Source organism: Diabrotica virgifera, chromosome 8 (assembly GCF_917563875.1).
Source record: "Diabrotica virgifera virgifera chromosome 8, PGI_DIABVI_V3a".
Lineage (NCBI taxonomy): Eukaryota > Metazoa > Arthropoda > Insecta > Coleoptera > Chrysomelidae > Diabrotica > Diabrotica virgifera.
The window spans coordinates 43,745,252-43,768,289 of record NC_065450.1 but is presented as its reverse complement, the minus strand read 5'-3'; the positions used below and the strand labels follow the sequence as shown (position 1 = coordinate 43,768,289).

Below are 23,038 nucleotides of genomic sequence, written 5' to 3'. Positions count from 1 at the left end.
ATAAAAATTTTTATTGCACATTTCTATTTGATAAAAAGTTGTAACTACAGGGAGTTGTAAGTCATGTTTTTCATCTTAATTTTATTTGTATGTTGATCCATGATCTATCCCAAGTTTTTCTTATGAAGGTAAGTAATTACCGTGGGCCAAACGCAAGCATGATGAGAGATGTTCGTAAGTTAGCCTATTACGCTACTTTGATTTCACTACCTTCATTTGGGAAAATGCAGGCTCACACAAGTACTTTGATACAAAATGTAAGCTCCAGAGCTACTTTCTTCAAAGACGGACAGTTGTCAGACGATATGAAAGACCAACATGTCGTATCGGTCGCTCTGGACTTACGGTGTGCATGCGAAATTATTTTCAGTACCTTAATTTGGGTGGAAATGATCTCCATGTTGAAAGTAATGAATATTTCTGTGGTAATTTTTTCTACGTCTTCACAAGAAAATGGATTACACACGAATGTTACAATATATGTCAGTTTCTTAAAATTAGCGAAGCGTCTTTTAAACTCGCTATGTGCTTGCAGCTCCGTCTCGTAATAAACATAATTCAAATGAGCGTTTACCCCTTTTTTCAACGACGGAAAGTTGTTTAAATCCTTTTTGTTCATTTGATTAATCAATGTTTTTTCTGCATTTGTATTTTTTCCGTGAATTTCGATCGCCCTCAAAATCTTTGGCGATCGACCGGTCGATCGCGATCGACCCTTTGAGCACCACTGGACTACGAAGTAAGAGAACTTTTAAAAAGAGAAGACATCGTCAGATTTAGCAAGGCACAGAGACTCAGAGGGATGGGTCATACAGAAAAAAATTCAGCAACAATTATCAAGAAAATCACCAAATGGAGACAAGTTTAAAACCAAAAATTTGCAGTCCTTAAGAAGATGTGAGTTAGAGAATGGGCAACCATAAGCAAAAACAGGAACGAATGGAGAAAAATTGTAGAAGATGCCAAATCACACAACCAATTGTAAAACAAAAATTTTAGTGTGGACTGATTCCCTGTGACAAAAATGAATCGAAAGAGAAATTTGAAATAAATCTTACTCAAAGTGTCTTTAAATTGTAAGATTATTTTTCTTTTAATACTTACTGTTGATTTGAAGGTAGTCTGCCAAATTTCCAAATTCCTCAGAATGGCTTTTAATCTATATGTCAACATATTCACAGTGGTAAACTTTTTTAAATACTCCGGAGGCCGCGGCGAATTATAGTGAAAATTCATAAATTTACCGTTTTCATATTCCCTGTACATATTTATTCAAAAACCGAAAAAGAAAACGCAAATCAAATAACCGCGGTTCAGATTTCTATTAGAGAAGATAACTGAATCGACGCGTATCCACCTGATTACTGGAAATTTTTAACATTGAACATCGTACGAGTATCTGCACGATATATTCGAAAAATTAGCGATGTGTAAAAAACAGGTGCCTGCTTTTAATGGGGTTTCATATTAAATGGTATCACACATAGGCGGATTTTCATTGAGGTTAATTTGGTTCAGGCGGCTAGGGTCAATTGATGGTTCTTAGTCATTTCGAACCATTTCGTGAAGGACCAGCTGATTGAATACGCTAGGTGTGATAATTAGTGCATATAATTGTTAAAATTAGCGATTAAAATCGGTGTGCAATGTCGGATAGTAACAAAAGTGATAACATATGTTCTCAAAAACCGATATCCTCAAAAATACAGCGATGTAAAGAAGGAAAAGAAAGAAATAAGAACAATACGAACAGCAAAAGAATCGTGGTTTAAAAAGAATGTCTGAAAATGGAAGATCTGCAACATAAGCACGATGAATTTAACTTAAACAAGAGGATAAAAGAGGCTGCTGCTGTACGAAGTAAAAGATCATACAATCTTTATGATAAAGAAGGTAACCTTATCATAAATAATACCAATAAACTAATAAGATGGGAAGAGTAGGTACATTAAAGAACCATTTAACGAAGAACGGCAAATAAAAGAAATACAAAATTGTATTACAGGTCCCACAATAATAATGGAAGATTTAGAAAATACAATAAAACTAGCTAAAACCAGAAAAGGCATAGTACCCAGTGTTATTAACCTCTTTACTATGCACTATCATGTCTTCACAATAATATTTAAGTCTACTATAACTTTCATAAACCATTAGATTAGATTATGTGAGGTCATTAAGGACATGTAGCCTCTCCGCACTTCGACCTATAGAGATCTTTTGTGCATACCGTAATCTAGTTAACCTCTAGGATGCTAATACTTCTGATGAAGTTGATTCGCCTCCTAGGTTACTTGTTTCCTATGTCAGAGGGCGCTAGGTTGACCTCTTCTAGAAATTTTAGTCGTTTGCAGAACAGTGCTACGTAGCTTAAGGGTCTACCCCAAAATCCCGACAGCCAAAATCCCGACAGCCACAATCCCGACGGCCAAAATCCCGACACGCCAGAATACCGACAGGCCAAAATTCCGACAGGCCAGAATCCCGACAGGTTTGATAGGTTTATTTTTAACATATAATTACATTTAGTTCTTGTTTTTTGTTTATGGTCATCTGTTTTTTAATTTTTGTTACTAAACAAAATTTAGTGGTCGGAATTTTTACTTATGCGAGGATTGTTGCATGTCGGGATTCTGGCCTGTCGGCGTTTTGGCCGTCGGGATTTTGGCTGTCGGGATTTTGGCTGTCGGGATTTTGGGCGGCACCGGTAGTTTAGTAGTATATGTTCTGTCGTTTCTTTTTCGTTGTCACAGAAACGACAGTCCTCACTTTCTGATTTGCCCATTTTTTAAGACGATATGTCAGAGGGCAGTGACCAGTGAGAAGATCAGTCACCATTTTTATATCCTTTATAAAAGGTATATATTTAAAATACCTAAAAAGGGCTACATCACAATCACATAACTAGTTTTCGAATGGTTCACCAGTCATCATCAGTGCTTACGTGAAGTTTACATGCTAACCACCAAGATATAATTTAACAAAAATATGAGGGCCAAAGCCCTGTAAAAGTAATCCGTCAAGGAAACATCAGTTTAAAATGCTAATTTAAGCGTGGATGTTTGAAATATTTCTACTAATATTTAATATGCTCCAGATAACATCTGAGCTGTGATATGACTTGCTGCCACACATTACCTAAGAATGTAAATTATAAACAAATTTTCAGATTATTAACAGGTCTCTATAATCGTACTTAACCATATACAAATATGTGGTGGATTCGAAAAATATTCAAAATATCTCGATAAACACTGGCTTATCGAAAAAGTACTAAGAAGCAAAAAAGTTTTAAAAGCATTGGGTTTAACTAATAGCACCACAATAATAATTTAATTGGAACGTACACAAAAGTTTGGGGGGGGGGTTTAAGGGAACAAAACCCCCATAAAATTTTTATGGGGTGCACAAATTTCACTTAAATTTTTTTTTAGATTTTCCTGCCATATGTAACTTTTTGTGTGCACTATTGTGTATAGGTAAGTGAAGTTCAATCAACCTATTTTTGACCCCAGAATCTGTGGTATAATTTATGACCAATCTTTTCGGGACACCCTGTATAATTATTATAGAAGGAAATTTGTTTGATTATACATAGTTTGTTATTAAATTAGACAAAAAGCTTTTTTTGTTTTCATACACTATTTCAATTTCTGAGATATTGAAATTCGTGATCATAGAAGTTATTCTATTCTACAGTATAATATACAAAATTAATATTTCGAATACGTTTAACACGTTTGTTAAAATCAAATTTTGTTTTTAATATAGTCAAATATTTTGTTGACATTGTTTAATTTCGTCTCTGCCTGTTATTATCTTTCAAAACATATTGTTAAAAAGTGCATTATGTATGTTTATTTTGCCGTGGTGTTGACCTCTTATACTAAAATAATTATTGTTGATATATTTGGAAGAAAGGTTTTTGAACGACAATATAAACATATTTATATGTTTTAAAAGCATTGCAGGAAGTAAACTAAATAAACATATAGTTTTCGAACAATTTAAACTAAGATACAGAAAAAAATATCAATCTGTAAATCAAATAAAACAAAAGAAGGAAGTTTACTATAAGTGGCTGATCACAGGAGGTCAAGAAGACAGAAGGGGATACATAAGGCAAACTTATCCTTTAAGAGCAGAACAAACCAATTTTTAATTGCAAAAAATGTAATGATATAGGTAACTTAATGGAAAGCTCAAAAACAAGGGAAGCATAGAAAACGTTAAGGAAGTAAACTCAAAGTTGTAGCAGTAGAAAAGGTATCTATATACTCCAAAATTACGAAATAAGATACATACAAACACAAGTTGCAGATATATTTGAGAAATTTGAAATACGCTAAAAAATTAGTTAAAAAGAATACCGAAGGAATGGAAAATGGGCTACTTAAGACTCCTTAACTTAACTAAGACCCAAATAATTAGAGGTGAATATGCATTACACCTTCTGTGTCTACGGAAAATCATTAAAGAAAGGATGGGGGAACAGATCTAACTTCAGATTAACAGATGAAATAAACAAAAGATAGAGAAAAGAAAAAACGTCGTGTGCAGGTGAATGCACGATTTTTATATTTATTTATTTTCTTTATGGTAGGGGAGGTATGCTAAATTTGCAGTCATTTAAACTTTATGGGGACCTATTGGGTTGTGATTATTAGGTCCTAAAACCAAAAAAAGTTAAGTAAAATTTTTCATTTTAGTGGGGACTTTCCATTTTTACTTTATCGTACTACATACGTAGTATAATAGATAAAGTTATAGGATCGTGCAAAAAAAAAATTTTCAGATTTCACTTTTTCTCGACGTTTTGAGTCGCCCTGAGTCTAAAAAGCAAATAAAATAAACATGTCGGAAGTATGTACGTACGTACGTATGTCGCCACCGCCCAGCAAAAACTACTGGACCGATTTCGATGAAATTCGGTATGAGTAAGTTTAAAGGAGTTTTGTCGAGAAACTAAGCTTTAAAAAAAATCTCTCAAAGTGGGGCCGAAATAGAGGGGTTATTTAGGGCCCATTTTTGCAAATTTTAACCGAAACGAATTAAACTTAATTCAAAGTTAGCTCATCGATAAGTGAATATAAATACGAAATTTAACATTTCTAAATTCAAAATGGCGACCAATATGGCCGACCGCCCACCCAGCACATTTCCTTACCTATCTAAAAACTTATTTAAGATAAGTTTAATTTGAAAAGGCCGTTAGATAGCTAGAAAAGATGGGGCTATAAGAAGAATATTATCGTTTTTCAGAAAAAGTTATGGGTTGCCTATATTTAAGGCGTCAAGGCGTCAAAATGTGATATAATTTTGAACTAGATTTTCTCAAAAATGGCTCCAAGGAATTTGTTTATTTTTTGATATATTTTTGACACCCTATTGGTTAATTGAATAACAGTTAAAATTCTTACTTCCCGGAGTTATGAATTTTTTATAAAAAAATATTCAAGCGCCCGTAACTCCCTCTGTGATATAACCTAAAATTTGAAATTTGGCAGACATACATGGTACTTTATTATCTATTATCACAATATATTTTACCTAAAATATGGCTTCCGGTTGAACCGGAAATGAAAAAAAATCTTAATTTTTTAGACATGGCCTGTATGTTTTTACACATTTTGAAAGAATGCAAAATTACCTTTGCAATGACATAAAGCTTGTTGCTGTAGCTCAAAAACTCTAAAAGTTACAGTAAATAGAAGTTTTGCTATAATCTCGTGTGTCCTCTCTGACGCGATCATAGCTAGCAGACCATATATCGCCGCCGCCTACGAAAAGTATAACTCCAAAAAATGCCGTTAAGAGTAGAACTTTCAATGAACGCTGCGAAAAATATTATTTTCGATTATATGATTGGGTAAATTATAATCTCTAATAAAATGTTAGCGAAAAAATTTATTTTTTGAGGAGTATCAGCAAAAAGCATCATTTCTGTTTGTGGGTCCACGAAAATTCTAATTACTAAAAAGTTCTCAGAAATAATTGTTTTCGTCGGCAGAAACAGAAACAGAAAGGGAAATAATTGTTTTTGACACGCATATAAAAAAAATTGTATCGCTAACACTTATCAAAGAGTTATTATTTTCACTGGAAATGTATTAGGAATCGCATTAATCATAGGTACCAGCAGCGATATAGAGCAGTAAATGAGGCTGTTTAGCTCCGAATTCCATCCTACTACATCGGTGTACTTGATACTTTCACAGTAAGTAGGGAATAGCTCAAGAAACAAAATCTGCCCTATATACTATGGCGCTTTTATCTTGGGGGCGGTTCCCACCGCTTCAAGGGGGTAGAAAATTTGTTGGTCAAAATACGGAAGTGGCTAGAGAACCTATTTCTAAGCAAAAATTGTTCTATACTCTTTTTTTTGAGAACTCAATACTTTTTGAGTTAGGCGTAGTTGAAAATTGGCCATTTTCATTGAAAAATGACACCTTTTCGGACGATTTTTTGCGAATACCTTAAAAACTGTGCATCTAACTAAAAAAACTATATAAAACATTTTTTAGCTTATAAAAAAATAAAGAGATTCGTTGCTTCGTAAATTTTCTATTTATAATACAAAAAGAGATATGGTAGGTGAAAGAGTTTGGTTTTTGGTGCATGCTCAAATCTGTGTATTCAACTTGAAATAACAGAGGAACGGTAGATTTTAGGTGTATATCAATACCTTTTGTAGTGCTTGAAATGGCCTTTAAAACTAGCACCGTTAAAGGTCGATTACGTTCAAACTAAGCGAGATTTGGCGCAAAAAAAATTGACGACTAATGTATTTTAAGGAAAAATGAGAAGTATATTTAACCCCTCATCCATTATAATTTAAATGCATCGTTTTTCTTCCACAATACCATTCATTATAGTGATATTTCTATGTTTAAAAAGTTGGAGAGTTTTAAAATGAAAGGTTTTTCATTGGTTTCAGGTTTCAATTGAAAGTCTTCCTTTTTCTTCATGTAATTCGAAAATGATAGAAGATACACAGAAAGATACCGTATAAAAATGTAAGGTTTCTTTAGATAATTTTTTTTTTGTTTCACATTACGGTATCTCTTATCGTTTTGAATTTACCTGGAGAAAAATGAAGAGATTTAAGAACATTAAAAAATGCGCTCAATGATTTGATCTATTTTTGAAGTTATACTTCTTTAGAAAGAGTTATACTTCTTGAGAAATTCCTCAAACCACCAAAAATAAAGAAGAAATCGTGGATGACAAACGAGATTTTAGATATGATGGAAGAGAGGCGAAAGTCCAAAGATCAGGACATGTCATTATACAAAAGAATAGATAAAGATATCAAAAAAGCAATTAGAATAGCTAAGGATACACGACTAAGAGAACAGTGTGCGGAAATCCAGCAATTGCAACATAAACACGATTCATTCAATATGCACAAAAAAGTTAAAGAAGCTGCAGGCTTATACAAACCTAGAAGAGTTGGGTGTTTGGCAGATAACCAAGGCAAACCACTGTTAAGTGTGGAAGAAAAACTAGACACGTGGAAGAAATATGTGGAAGTAACTTTTGCAGATGAAAGGCAGAATACCATTGAAGACATTGAATGCCAAACAGGACCCCCGATTACCATTGAAGAAGTCACGTCAGCTATTAAAACAACTAAAGATGGTAAAGCTGTAGGGCCTGACCAGTTTTATGTAGAATTCCTAAAACTTATGGATGAACAAGGAATAAAATGGATAACAACCGTATTCAACAAAATATACGTAACTGGAAAAATACCCCAAAGCTGGTTAAAGTCGACCTTCGTAACTTTACCCAAAAAAGTAAATGCCAAAACATGTGAAGACTACAGAACAATTAGCCTAATGAGCCACTTACTCAAAACGTTTCTGAAGGTGATACATGGCAGAATATATAAGAAATGCGAACAACAGATATCATGGACGCAGTTTGGATTCCGCGATGCCTTAGGCACCCGAGAGGCTCTATTCGCTGTCCAAGTGCTTATGCAAAGATGCAGGGATGTTGACTGTGAAGTGTATATTTGTTTTATCGACTACAAAAAGGCGTTTGATAGAGTAAAACATGATAAACTCATAAACATCTTGAAAGAAGCGGGAGTAGATGATAGAGACTTGAGAATCATATATAATTTGTATTACAACCAAACTGCCAATATTAAAGTGGAAGACCAATTAACAGAGGCAGTCTCCATAGATAGAGGAGTGAGGCAAGGATGCATCCTGTCCCCGGTGCTGTTTAATATATACTCTGAATGTATCTTCGAGCAAGCGCTGGGAGAACTACAGGAAGGCGTATTAGTCAACGGAGTGCGTCTGAACAACATTAGATATGCCGACGACGCTGTAGTTTTTGCAGACAGTCTAGATGGTTTGCAAAGAATAATGTCGCGCATATCAGATATAAGTAGAGAATACGGACTTGATCTCAATACGAAAAAAACAAAGTATATGGTAGTCAGTAAGCGCGAAATATTAAATACACAGCTTTTGGTTAACCAACAACTAATTGACAGGGTCGACAGCTACGCATACCTTGGTACCAACATAAACAGCCAGTGGGACCACTCAAGTGAAATAAAACAACGCATAGGAAAAGCGAGATCAGCGTTCATAATGATGAAGTCTCTTTTCAGAAGCCACGATTTACCTCTTGCTACCAAAATCTCTATCATCAGATGCTATGTATTTTCTACGTTATTATACGGAGTAGAGGCCTGGACACTTTCCGAGGCTTCTTTGAGAAAACTCGAGGCATTTGAGATGTGGTGTTACAGGCGCATTTTGAGAATTTCGTGGGTGGATCGTGTGACTAATGTTGAGGTTCTACGTAGAATAGGCAAGGAATGCGAGATTGTTAACATAATCAAAGAGCGCAAACTGGAATATCTTGGCCATGTTATGAGGAATGAACAGAGATATGGCTTGTTGCAACTCATTCTTCAAGGCAAGGTATTTGGAAAGAGAGGACCAGGGAGAAGAAGAATATCTTGGCTTCAAAACCTGAGAAAGTGGTTTAATACATCGACAACCGGACTATTCAGAATAGCAGCAAGCAAAGTTAGGATAGCCATGCTGGTCGCCAACATCCGGAACGGATAGGCACCTTAAGAAGAAGAAGAAGATACTTCTTTACGGGCGTAATGACGGTGAAATTTGATATGGGAAAACCTAGCGACCGGGCGCATGCGCATTATAACTTTGTTCTGATTGGATGTTCAAATGACATGACAAAAATTATTAAATATGGCAGCTGTGGCACAGCTGTGGGACTGTGCGGTTTGGTTATAATGTATGCTTGTTGCGTTTTAAAATTTGTAGGAAGAGAAACAACAAACAAAAAGTTAGTTAACGGTTATACTGCCTTTTTAAATAGTTTTCATATTATATTTTTGGACTTATTTACATAGAAGAGATGATTGTTGCATGCCAATGTGAAAGCTCATCAAACTGTGCCTAGTATGAGTGCCGCAGATCTCGCTTATTCAATGCTAAATAATTTTTCACTGGTAAGTGTTTTATAATAAATAGTTGATCAAATTTTGTTATGATATTTGAACATAGCCACTTTGCACGACGCAAGTGATTGCGAAATTTATTAGTCGTTATACGGGCTCCGATACCTACCTTGAACCTACCAAAATACATAAGTAGTATGTAATACTTTTATTTACATAATTTGATTACCATCAAAATTTCTATCAATATTCACCTAATATATTGTCTTCTTACTCTATGTTTTGTTGTATTTTTTCAATTCTAAATCATTTCAATTCAAAATCAAAATAATTTGATTTACATAAGTTAAAAATGTCAAAAGGTTAATCTGTTTAGTTAGACGATCTTCGCACATAATGACAAGCTGTCTCTGTGGCGAAGTTTTAATGCGAGTGAATCCCAATACAACGCAAATACCAGCCGCGTGGTAAGTTGGTTCGAATCCCAATAGAAACTTTTATTTTTTTATTTTTTTTTATACATTTTATGATTGTAAGTATATTTATTATATAATTTTATTTTCAGAAAATACGTATTTAGTTAAACATTTTTCCGACAATTAATGTTCAGAAATCATTTGTGGCATTTTTAATGTGTTTGTGTGTGTTTTATTTTTTTATTATTTTAATTTTTGGCACTGTTTTAATAAAAATGTTTGAGAAGTAGTAAGTATAAATTAATTTAATATTTAAATAAAATATAAATAAAAAGTATATTAATTTCGTTTATAATCATATAATCATATAATAGAAGTATAACTTCTTACGTGCGTACAAAGTACACACACATTCTTTTTTTTTTTTTTCAAAAAGCATTAATTTTAAACTCATCCAACTTTTTGAACATAGAAATAACACTATAATAAAAGGTATTGTAGAAGAAAACCGATGCATTTAAATTATGGTGGATGAGGGGTTAAATATATTTCTCATTTTTTCTTAAAATGCATTAGTAATCAATTTTTTCCAGCATATCTCGCTTAGTTTGAATATAATCGACATTCAATATTCCTCATTTTAAAGGTCTTCCCAAGAACTACAAAAGGTACTGGTAGTACTGGTACTTGGTACTTGGTACTGGTCCATTATACACCTAAAATCGACCGTTTCTCTGTTATTTTAAGTTGAATACACCGATTTGAGCATGCACCAAAAAGACCAACTCTTTTCACCTGCCATATCCCTTTTTCTAGATATTATAACTAGAAGATTTTTGAATGAACGAATCTCTTTGTTTTTTTATAAGCTACAAAAATGTTTTATATAGTTTTTTTAGTTATATACATAGATTTTAAGGTATTCGCAAAAAACCGTCCGACAATATGTTTCAACGAAAATAGCCAATTTTCAACCACAAATAACCTCAAAAAGTATCGAGTTTCCAAAAAAAATTATATATCAGTTTTTGCTTAGAATTAGGTTCTCTAGTCACTTCCGTAGTTATTTTAACCAAAAAATTTCCCACCCCCAAGAAGGTCTGGGAACCGCCACCATGATAAAAGCGCCATAGTATATAGGATAGACTTTCAATTAGAAGATAAGTAATAGCTTCCAAAATTTCATTAAAATCCATGCAGAAGGATGATATCCTGTTCTACTCTTGCGCATTGACTGGCTTAATAGAAATATAATGAAATGCAAATATCATGTAGGTAAACTATTAATTTCTTAGAAAAATGAACTAGTTTGAAATGAAAGTATCACTAATATTCTATTGATTTGTGCAATAATATATAGTGTGTTCCCCGAAATATGGCATCGAATATTCTCTCAAAATCTATTGAAAATTTTACAAATTTTTTTTATAAAATATGCAGAAAATAATATTGCGTAGAACCATAAAATATTTTCAAGTATCCAAGGTGTCTCTAAAATATCAAAATAACGAGCAACTTTGCTATTTTTATAGAATGCCAGTATCTAGCACGATAACGATAATAGATCAGTACGATAAAGTTCTCGGGCGGCCCTTCCGTCCAGCGTTTTTAATTTAACTTTCCATTTCCAACAATCGTTTTTTTGCGATTATAGCGCCATCTACCCATAATTCGAAAAAATGTCTCGAATAAAAATTGTTTATTTTTACGTAAAGAATCCAAATCTGCAATAAAAATTTGGGGTCGCATTTAAGATTTTAAAGTAACCCCCCACCCCAACTCCGTGGGGGGTCGTGATACGATTCGATAGATTTTTCAGAAACATTTTGAAAGTGTTTTCAGTTTTTCCATCTGATGTTCATTTTGCGAAATATCACCGGGTTTGTATTTAAAATTTTAAATTTACTTCCCACCCCTCTCCGTGGAGGGTCATGTTTAGTATCATTCGATAGATTTTTGAAAAATATTGAAGACGTCTTTTTTAGTTTTTCGATCTGATGTTCATTTCGCGAAATATTCGCTTTTTTTGTGAAACTTTTTGACTCACCCATTTCCTTACGCCCCCCTCAAATCGTCAGATTTTTTAAATATACACTCTTTTGCATGTACTTAACTTACCTTATCTTAATCTGACAATTTCGAGTATTTTTAAGGATAGATTTTTTTCGGGTCCCCCTTAACGAACTTCCCTGTGTTAAGAGCCAATATATGGTAGTGGTACATCTGCAGGGTACCAGGTTTCTCCCCACATGATAATCTGACGTGCTCGAGTAACTGCAAAAATCTCCGCTTGGGCTCCCCTACCATTAATAGCCAAACTCGACAGAGGTTCTCCAGCTTTTTGCTCTCCCTTTTCCTATACAGACTAGGTAGCCTGTAAGTAACTCCTTTGAAAAGAAAAATATGTTTTTCCAGAAAATTCTTTTATTTTATTTGATAGTCTCCTTTTAGATCAATTCAATGATTCCAGCGGTTTTTACCAACTTCTTTAAGCCGCCCATATTACGATACTGGAAGTTCTGCAAGAAAGAAGTTGGTTTCGTCAATTATCTTTTTGTTCATCTCTCCATCTTACATCCATCTCTCCATGTTACTAGCCATCTCTCCAGATTTGGGAACAAATAATAATCGGAGGCGCTAAATCAGGAGAATAAGCTGGATGAGAAAGCAATTCGAAGCCCAACGCATTTTGCCATTTTCATAACGCTCTTGACAGAAACAATACTTTTCCACCTACCTCTACCGAAAGTATACTTTTCCTGACCTGATTGTAGGGAGCAAAGTCGTACTTTCCTCCCTAGGGAGGAAAAGTAAAAGTGACGTCGTGGTATGTTATTGATGAAATAACTTATTGACGCCTTATACAATATTCTATTATCTATTACGTAAGTATCTATACAGTTTAACGTTTATTTATAGAGCACCCTGTATTGTGCAGAATGGTAAAAACAGTAAATTGTTATTTTGATTTAACAATGTTTACATTAATAATTTGACTTATATTTGACAGTTGACAGTTATACTGTACCAACTTGTTAGTTTTAGTGCTCTAATGTGTTAGTTTTAGTGTAATTATAAATGAAAAAATTACTTGATATTCGAGGAAGGTGAAAAAATCATATGTATAACATGGGAGTAAAGTGCCTTTTCCTCCCTCGAATGATTACTGCTCTCCGCTACGGGTCGGGCAGTAAACTTCATTCTCAGGAGGAAAAGTAGCACTTTCCTACCTTGTTATACAAATAGCTATTTTATTCGGCATGTGGGGCCGTTTCTCAGTGAGTTCCTGCTTCAGTTTGTCCAATGATGGACAGTAAATTTCGCTATTGATACTTTTGCCATTTTCAACATATTCGATTAAAATTATGACTTCATCATCATCATCATCATCATCACACAGCCAAATTTGTCCACTGTCGGACATAGGCCTCCTCAAGCTGTCTCCACCCTTCTCTGTCCTGGGCAGCTACAATCCAGTTTGTCGCTATTCTCTTGATATCGTCGGTCCATCTGGTAGGTGATCTTCCACGACTTCGTTTGTCCGCCCTTGGCCTCCACTCTAAGATCTTCCTTGTCCATCTGTTGTCTCTTTGTCTTGCGACGTGTCCTGACCATTTCTACTTCAACTTCGTAATGCGCTTTATGATGTCTTCCACTCCAGTTCTTCGCGGTAACTCATCATTTCGTATTCTGTCTCTCAAAGTTAGGCCAAGCATGGATCTTTCCATTTTCTACTTGTAGTTTTCTTATTGATGTTTTAGTCAATGTCAGTGTTTCAGCTCCATAAGTAAGCACCGGAAGTACGCACTGGTTAAATGCTTTTCTTTTTAGCTTTATTGGGATGTTTTCCTTGAACACGTCTCTTAGTTTGCCATATGCTGCCCATCCTAAAGCTATTCTTCGAGATAATTCGCATGTTTGGTTGTCTCTACTTATTTGTATTTCGTATCCCAGATAGATGTATTTGTGAACTGTTTCGATATGGCAGTTTTCTAGTGTCAGTGGTCCGCTAGGTACTAAATTGGTCATCATTTTAGTTTTCCCAAAGTTTATTTCCAACCCTACTTTTTGAGAAACTCGTTGTAGTTCTTGCAGCAATTCGTGGGCTTCCTTTAAGTCGTCGGTTATTAAAACTATATCATCTGCAAATCGTAGGTGGTTCAGCCTTTCGCCATCGACATTCAAACCTCTGTTTTCCCATTCTAACATCTGGAATGCATGCTGCATTACGGCATTGAATAGTTTTGTTAACATGTTGTCTCCTTGTCTAACTCCCCTTTTTAGTTTTATTTTTTGAGTTTGGGTATAGAGGTTTATTGCTGTTGTGGCATTTGCATATATATGTTGAATAATGTTGGAATATCGGTAGTCGATTCTACAATCTCTCAAAGCTCTTAAGATGGCTACCATTTCGATAGTGTCAAAGGCTTTTTTGTAGTCAACAAATACTAGAACTAGCGGCCGGTTGTACTCCACAGTTTTTTCGATTAGGACTTTTAGGCAAGTTTTTTTTTAAATGGCTTTGGCAGAGCCAATTAGCCAGTTTTAGGCAAGTTAGATGGTCATTTGTACCATACCCAGGACGGAACCCTACCTGTTCTCTAGATTGGCATGTTTCTAGCTTGTTCTCAATTCTGGCAGTGATTATTCGAGCAAACAATTTATACAGGTGGTTTAGAAGACTAATTGGCCTATAGTTTTCGAGGTCTGTTTCATCTCCTTTCTTATGTATGAGGAGCTTTATAGAATTATTCTATTCAGCTGGTATGGCTTGGTTTTCTAAGCATATATTGAAAAGGTGTTTAATTGCCCTGATGAGAGCAGAGCCTCCGATTTTTAGCGCGTCTGCCACTACTCCATCCTCTCCTGGTGCTTTGTTATTTTTCATTTTCTTTAAAGCATGATAGATTTCAGCCGTTGTTATCTCGGGAATATCCTCTGAACCTTGATTCATAATTTTTTGTTCTGAATGTTCTGTAGGGTTTAGGTCAAGTTTATTTGTATATAGTGTTTTATAGAAGTCTTCCACTATCTCTAGCATTTCCTCTCTATTGGATGTTAGTTTGCCATTTTTTCCCTTGAGTCTGATAATTTCTTTTCTGCTGTTCGTCAATTTCCTTCTTAATATCTTCATGCTCTTGTTATGCTCGATTGTCTGCGAGATTTTCTCATTTTTATATGCCCTTATGTCTTTTTAATAGCTTTAGAGACCTCTTTGTTTATTTTATTTAAGCTTTGTTGTTCTATATTCTTATCTTTTAGCATTTCTCTTCTTTCTTCCATTTTAAGTTTGGTGTTAGCAGTGATTCTCTCCTCTCTCTTGTTGACCGTACAACATTTCCTTTGAGCTTCTGCTATGGTATTAGTAATTAATTTATTTAGCTGATTTATATCATTTGTAGGGGGTCTCTTTTGTAGATGTACAGTTCTGCAAACTCTGTTTCATTTTTTGGTTGTGACCATGCTTTCATTTGTTTCTTTCTTATTAGTTTAGTTCTCTCTTTGTCGATGTTAATTTCTATTCTAGCGCGAACCATTCTGTGATCACTTCCTGTTGTGAAGCTGTTTAGGACAGTGACATCTTTAACTATAAATTTTTTGTCTGTAATTATATAGTCAATTTCATTTTGCGTTTTCCCATCCGGGTTTCTCCATGTCCACCTTCTATGATGTTTTTTGTAAAAGAAGCTATTCATTTCATATAATTTGTTCTGAAGGAGATAGTTTAATAAAGTTTGTCCGCGTTCATTTTTTCCATCGCTGCCGAAGTTTCCAAGTGCAAATTCTGACGGATCGGATTTCAAGCCAATTTTTGCATTCATATCACCACATAGGATTGTAAAATGGGTGTGATTTTCTTTCAGGGCTTTCGTTACTTCGTCATAGAAAATGTCTATTTCCTCTTCGGTGTGGTCTGTGGTTGGTTCATAAGCCTGTATTATTTTGATGTTGTATCTGTCGTTTAGCTTTAGAATGGTGTATATTACTCTAGTGGATATACCATGTATTGTAACGATTCTACTGTAAAGCCGTTTATTTATGAGGAAACCTACACCTCCCACTGATTTGTTATCTTCACCAACGTGATAGAATATATGGCCCGATTTTAGTGTCTGTAGGTGTTCACCATGTCTTCTTACCTCGCAGAGCCCAATTACGTCCCACCTGATCTTTTCCATCTCCATCTCCATTTCAGTGATCTTGGCATCCGATAGTAGCGTTCGAGCATTGTACGTTGCGACATTCATCTTAAATAGTCTCTGAGTCAAGATTTTGAGAATTATGACTTAGCAATCCCAAAATACAGTGGCCATAATCTTTCTAACACATTCAGCCATATTTAGAGCACTTTTGCCGGTTTCAGTCCATTGCCGTGTGTTCATTTTGTTTTCTACTGTTTAAGAGTGAATCCAGGTTTCATCACGGTTACCATTGACAGAATATTCTCCTCATATTCAAAACTTTGTTCAAAATATGGATCATGCGCTTTTTACCGATTTTTGTGGCTTCTGCCAATTTACGCACTGTCACTTTACGATGAGCTGAAACCATCTTATGGATTTTCTTCACTTTTCGGTGCAACTGCAACGGATGGCTATCCAGTACGTGGTTCATTATATAGATATATTATGGCAACTACAAAGTTACGGAATAAAGATTTCCTTTTGTTTGTTTCGTCGTTTTATTTCTCAACCAAGAATGTTTAGTATGCTTAGAAATTTGACATGTATGCTTACAAAAAGTTAAACTCTATAAGAGAACTAATATTTTTTGAGATCGCAGCTCCCTAATCGGCAAATGAGGTTGTTTATCAGACCAACATTAGTGGAGTCACTGAAGGTGGATATGAGCTTATACCTCCGATTTCGTTGAACCTCAATCGATTGGCATGAAAATTAATGAGTGATTAGAGGATATCTCAAGGAACAAAGGTGACATGGTGCCAACTTGCGCTTTTACCCTGGGGGTGGATGCCACCCTTTCTCGGGGGTGAAAATTATGTTATTAAAAATAACCCCATAATTCGATAGAGGGATAAATTTTAAGCAAAATTTGTTATATAAAGTTATTCAAATAAATCAAAACTTTTTGAGTTATTAAAGATCAAAGATTTTAATTTTTCTTGAGAAAAATGCATGTTTTTAACCAATTTTTCATCAATAACTCAAAAAGTGTCAGTTTTTTCAAAAAAGTTATTATTATCAAAATTGAAGATAATAAAAAATGTAATAAACCGCGTACTACAAAAACCTTTTAATGTTGACTAAAAGTAAGTTATAGGTAATTGAATGTATATTTTTTTTTCTGCGAGTAAAAAACTAAGTATTCAAGCTGAAATAACGGGAAATTGATGCATTTTATAACATAAACTTATTAAACATTTGTCAAAGTACTTAAAAATATCTATTAAATGACCCCTTAAAGATGTTGATAGCGTTAAAATTTATGCTCTAAAATTTTTTCAAAATTTATCTTTTAAACATTTTTCCTAAAAATGTTATTGTTTTTTTTTTAATAACTCCGTTCTTGTTTACGATATCAGGTTCATTTAAAAACTGTTTGAAAGTTAATTCCACGCTATGTAAGCACGTTGAACCTAATCTTTTAAGCCCCTTACTTTTTTAAAAATAAAAGGTTAAATGACCCCGGTTGCATGGTTCCCACAGCAAAATTTAAGATTTAAACGTTTATATCTCGGTTATTTTTTACCCTATAGAAATAGTAAAACAGGTAAAATATTTGGCACAAAAAAAACTACAATTTGGTTATATATAATTTTTTACGTATATTGAGTATTTTTGGAGTTATTATCAAAAGAATATGAGAATTACAATAATTTTAAAAATTATGAATTTTTTAAATTATATCTTTTTTTCAAAAATATGCATTCTAAACTGGTCAAAATTATCGAAAACATTACTTATGCTAATATAAAGAAGTTTTTGTAAGGTTTACTATAAATTTTAATTTTTGTGGAAATGGCGTATGTTTTATTTTCTACTTTTTCCTAAAAATTCGAAACGGTTTATTTATTTTCATTATAACTTGCTTAATTTTGACGGGATTACCTTGTTCTGAAGCTCATTTGATAGTTATTCTGAAGTACTTTAGGAAATGTTTAACAGGAATATTTTATACATTGCATCGTTTTCCCGTTATTTAAGCTTGAATACTTAGATTTGAGAACTCGTCGAAAAAAATACACATTCAATTGCCAATTACTCACTTTTATCTAACATTAGTTTAGTTTTTTATGTGGGGAATGTATTTAATTTTTTATTATCTTTAATTTCAGTAATAATAACTTTTTTGTAAAAGCTTATAGTTTTTGATTTATACGTGAAAAACCGATTTAAAACATGCATTTTTTTAGAAAAAATAAAATCTTTGGTCTTTAATAACTCAAAAAGTGTTGATTTATTTTAATAACATTATATAACAAATTTTGCTTATAATTTGTCCCTCTATGGACTTATGGTATTATTTTTAATAAAATAATTTTCACCCCCGAGAAGGGGTGGATCCACCCCCAGGGTAAAAGCGCAAGTTGGCATCATGTCACCTTTGTTCCTTGAGGTATCCTATAATTACTCACCAATTTTCATGAAAATCGATGGAGGTTCAACGAAATCGGAGGTGAAAACCTTCAGTGACTGCACTACATATATAAATAATTGTTACTTCTTGTTTGAATAACAAAGTGTATGTTTTTATTTCTTTTCGTCGTGGCCATGCACTAAAATAGGCGAGTTTTACATTTTTTAAACTTCAATATCTAGAAATTTATTATTTTTTAAATAAGATTTTATAGAAATGCAAATGATGTACGATTTGTTCACATATATCTAATAATAGCTCATAAAAATTTGTCAAATGATACAAAAAGTCTGCTACGCTTTCTTACTTCTCACAAAGTGACTACTAATTAACTACTGAAGGAGATATGCATTTTTAAATGCAAGACATGCCATCTACTGTCTAGTATTGTGGTAATGACCTCTTTTAACCAAATAAGACACTGGCTAGCTTCAGTAAAAAGTTTTTCTCGTATTGAAAGATTATTAGCACAGAAGTAAAAGTAATTACGTTTTATAAAGGTAAGAGAAAATCTTTTTCTCGGTAGGATTAGAATTTACTATAGAATGTAAAGATCATTCGTTTAAGGATGTTACATAAATAATTAGATGTTATGGTATATTTTAACATCGCTTAAAGAAAAAAAAACTTCATGAAATAAGAATTTTTGGTGGGAAATAAGACTCGATACTCACATATCCAACGTCCATTCCAGTCCCCACAAAATATGACGGAACTGCCCACTAACTAAGACAATAGGGCTTTTCATCGACTCTCATTTGTTTCGAGCTTCTGTCATGTGTCACATAATATTAATATATCTACGCCATACGTCTATGGTTTGTATCATTGGTGTATACCAATAACGTATGACGTAGATATATTAATATTATGTGACACATGACAGAAGCTCGAAACAAATGACTGTGAATGAAAAGCCCTATTGTCCCTTCGCATATCGGTACTGTGATAAAAATGAAAGACGGAGTATTTACGTTTGTATGCAAAGAAATATCCGATCTGTCACAGACCAAATCGGCGGGAACGAAATGATAGATTTGATCCTGGGAATGGATCGTTCAGAAATCCTCTCCGTGTGTGCCCAGCTAGGACTTAATGTGGATTTTTAAAACATCCAAGTGAAGAAAAAAAGTTTTAAATAAAGAACTATTGTTTAGTATTTTTTTTTATTTAGTCTAAGTGCTTTTTTTTTATTTAGTTTAAATGCCTCGACAACTAATTGCCATTGGCACGGTAAGTTGATTCTTGCAATCAAATGCCTAGTGTAATGTGTAGTCTGTTTGTTGAGTAAGTGTCTTGTTACTTAGCAAAGTGGACGTCATTGTCTTTACAAAGAGACGCTAATTGTATCCGAACGTCTGTGGTGCCTCCGGTGAGTACAGATCCCACAAGGGTAGAAACTATTTTCATCTATTAATTTTTAATAACCCAGTCTGGATTTGAATTCAAGTTTATTCGAAGTAAGTGCGGATCAGTCAACGAGAACAATGTTTCATGTTTTGGTCCCATTATAATATTTGTGATAAATTGCAAAAATTCAAAAGTCTACATATAGTCCAGAAAGCCACTGTGCATCCGCTAGGAAAAATATTCTAATTCGGATTTTTTACACAATCTTACTCAAAAAGGACTCCTATTAACAAATTTGCATGTTGCCAGGACCAAAAGGTGGTCAAAAATTTTTTAAACGTTTTTTTTTTGTTTTTTTCCTAAAATTATTTTTTTTGCATGGAAAAAAGTTTTTTTAGGCTTTTTTGGATCATTCCAAACAGAAAAGCTCTTTAGTGACTTTTCTCTAAAAATGATAGTTTTTGACATATAAGCGATTAAAAATTGAAAAATTGCGAAATCGGCCATTTTTAACCCTCAAAAACTAGGTGAAAAACTGAAAATTTGAATGTTGCCAAGGTAAGTAGATATTCTTTAAACATCGATTGATGAAATTCCGAAGAGGTTTTTGCAATACAATATTCAAAACTCCTTTGTTTTTTAATTGCTAATCAAGCGTGCGCGGCACTATTTTCCACCGACAGTATGGTGCAAATGAAAGGAATAAATTCGTTATTTCGTAAACCGGCCACTTTAAGGAAAAATCCCGAAACAGGTCGATTTTTATTTTTAAGTTATGATATTGTGGCATATATGGTATACTAGTGACGTCATCCATCTGGGCGTAATGACGTAATCGATGATTTTTTTAAATAATAATAGGGGTCGTGTGCTAGCTCATTTGAAAGGTTATTCAATTCTCTATTCAGTAATATAAACAATTACATAATTATTTATACAGGGTGTCCAAAAAATCTTGATTAAATTAAATTATTTGACAAAAAAAGAAGTAAAAGGACACACTGTATAAATAATTATGTAAATGTTTAAATTAATGGATAGAGAATTGAAGAACCTTTCAAATGAGCTACCACACGATCCCTATTCTCATTTAAAAAAATCATCGATTACGTCATCACGCCCACGACCCACACCGATTACGTCATCACGACGGATGACGTCACTAGTATACCATATATGCCACAATATCATAACTTAAAAATAAAAATCGACCTTTTTCGGGATTTTTCATTAAAGTCGCCGGTTTACGAAATAACGAATTTATCCCTTTCATTTGCACCATACTGTCGGTGGAAAATAGTGTCGCGCACGCTTGATTAGCAATTAAAAAACAAAGGAGTTTTGAATATTGTAGTGCAAAAAGCTCTTCGGAATTTCATCAATCGATGTTTAAAGAATATCTACCTACCTTGGCAACATTCAAATTTTCAGTTTTTCACCTAGTTTTTGGGGGTTAAAAATTGCCGATTTCGCAATTTTTCAATTTTTAATCGCTTATATGTCCAAAACTATCATTTTTAGAGAACAAGTCACTAAAGAGCTTTTCTGTTTGGAATGATCCAAAAAACCTAAAAAAACTTTTTTCCATGCAAAAAAAATAATTTTAGGACAAAAACAAAAAAAAACGTTTAAAAAATTTTTGACCACCTTTTGGTCCTGGCAACATGCAAATTTGTTAAAAGGAGTCCTTTTTGAGTAAGATTGTGCAAAAAATCCGAATTAGAATATTTTTCCTAGCGGATGCGCAGTGGCTTTCTGGACTAATAATAGTTCTTTACTTAAGTTGAGAGTTACCAATAATCAATTAGGGCTTACAATACCGGGATTCCAAGATCCCGAATACCGGAATCCAAAGATCCCGAATACCGGAATCCCGGACGATTTTTGTCCGGTATTAAAAACCGGTATTTATCTAAAAATACCGGTATTTTGGTATTACATTAGTTGATAAAAATTGAATTTATGCACAATATAAATCTAATTTAAAATAAAATAAATTAATTACAAAAATTTTTTTGAAGATAAAGAATCAATTTCTTTGTATTAAAATCTATATTAGGCATATTTATTACACATATACCGAGCCAAGTATGGCACCATCAAGAAGCGGCGGTGTCGGCAATATAAAGCGATTGTTTATGTTTTACGTGTACTACCCAATGCCACATTTTCTTTCGAAATCACATTTTGCAAGAAAAATTAACCTGAAGGAATTTTGGAAAAAATACAAATCCACTTTCCCTGACCTTTATTATTTGGCTATAAAATATTATTTGTCAATATCTGTCACATCAGTACCTTCCGAAAGAGTATTTTCAAAGTCTAAGCAGTTAACAAACCTAAGTACTTTTTAAAAATTAGTTATAACACCTAGTTTTAATACCGGTATCCCGATATTTCAAATTTCAAATATCAAATACCGGTATTCAGATTTTAGTTCGGTACTGTAATCAAAATTACACAGTATTGTAACACATATATCATATAAATTCTTTTCTAATAAAGTGAATATTTATATATGATTAGGACATAATATTATATGACATCACGAATTTATATATTAGGGGAGTGCATTTAGATTTTCACTTCGGAAAAAATCAAACAAGATAAAACTTTTTGTAATTTCATTAAGAAATGTTTAATAAACAACATGTCAAAAAGTTCTACTCGAGAAGTGGGTGCTTCATTTTTTATTAAACAAATGAACAGCGAAGTTAGATGTTTTTTTTAAATAACTCCGAAAATATAATTAAAAAAAAAAACTGACTTGACCATTGAAAAATTCAGAAAATTTTACAAAAAAAACCTTATATAAAGATTTTTCTAAAATTAAATCTCTAGCTTCTGTAATTTTTTATTTATAACGCTAAAGTCACCCTTCTCACACACATTGGCGCACTGTAAACTAGCGTTGGAAGAAGTGCACGGTTGAGTTTTTTTAATGTAATTCTTTAACTAATGGATCAAAAGAAATTTTACAAATTGGACATGAAAAAAGATGAAATAAGCTATCTTATGGTTATAATAAAAAGAAATAAAATGTATGGACATAAGTACGGTGTGGGCGGAAAGTGAGCCTTACATGAATTTTGTTTAAAAATGATTTACAAATGTGTAACTAATACAATTTTACTTATAAAACTCTCAAATTTGCACAACTTAACTCTCAATTATCTTACTAAACGATGTTTTATTAAAAAAAAAATCTCAAAAATTTAAT

The 23,038-nt window shown here is 33.4% G+C and overlaps 1 protein-coding gene across 2 annotated transcripts in view; it reads right to left on the bottom strand.

Annotated features, from left to right (window-relative positions):
• The window catches only part of LOC126889930 (sodium-dependent nutrient amino acid transporter 1-like), a 262,186-nt gene that overhangs the window by 148,068 nt on the left and 91,080 nt on the right, over nucleotides 1-23,038 (bottom strand). The window contains exon 1 of one of the 2 annotated variants that reach the window (XM_050658673.1): nucleotides 1,105-1,404. The exons of the other annotated variant lie outside the window; for it this stretch is intronic. Coding sequence (XP_050514630.1) covers nucleotides 1,105-1,266 — 162 coding nt within the window. The 5' untranslated portion in view covers nucleotides 1,267-1,404. Of the gene's footprint in view, nucleotides 1-1,104; nucleotides 1,405-23,038 lie in introns of those variants that run through there. 2 annotated transcript variants of the gene reach the window in all.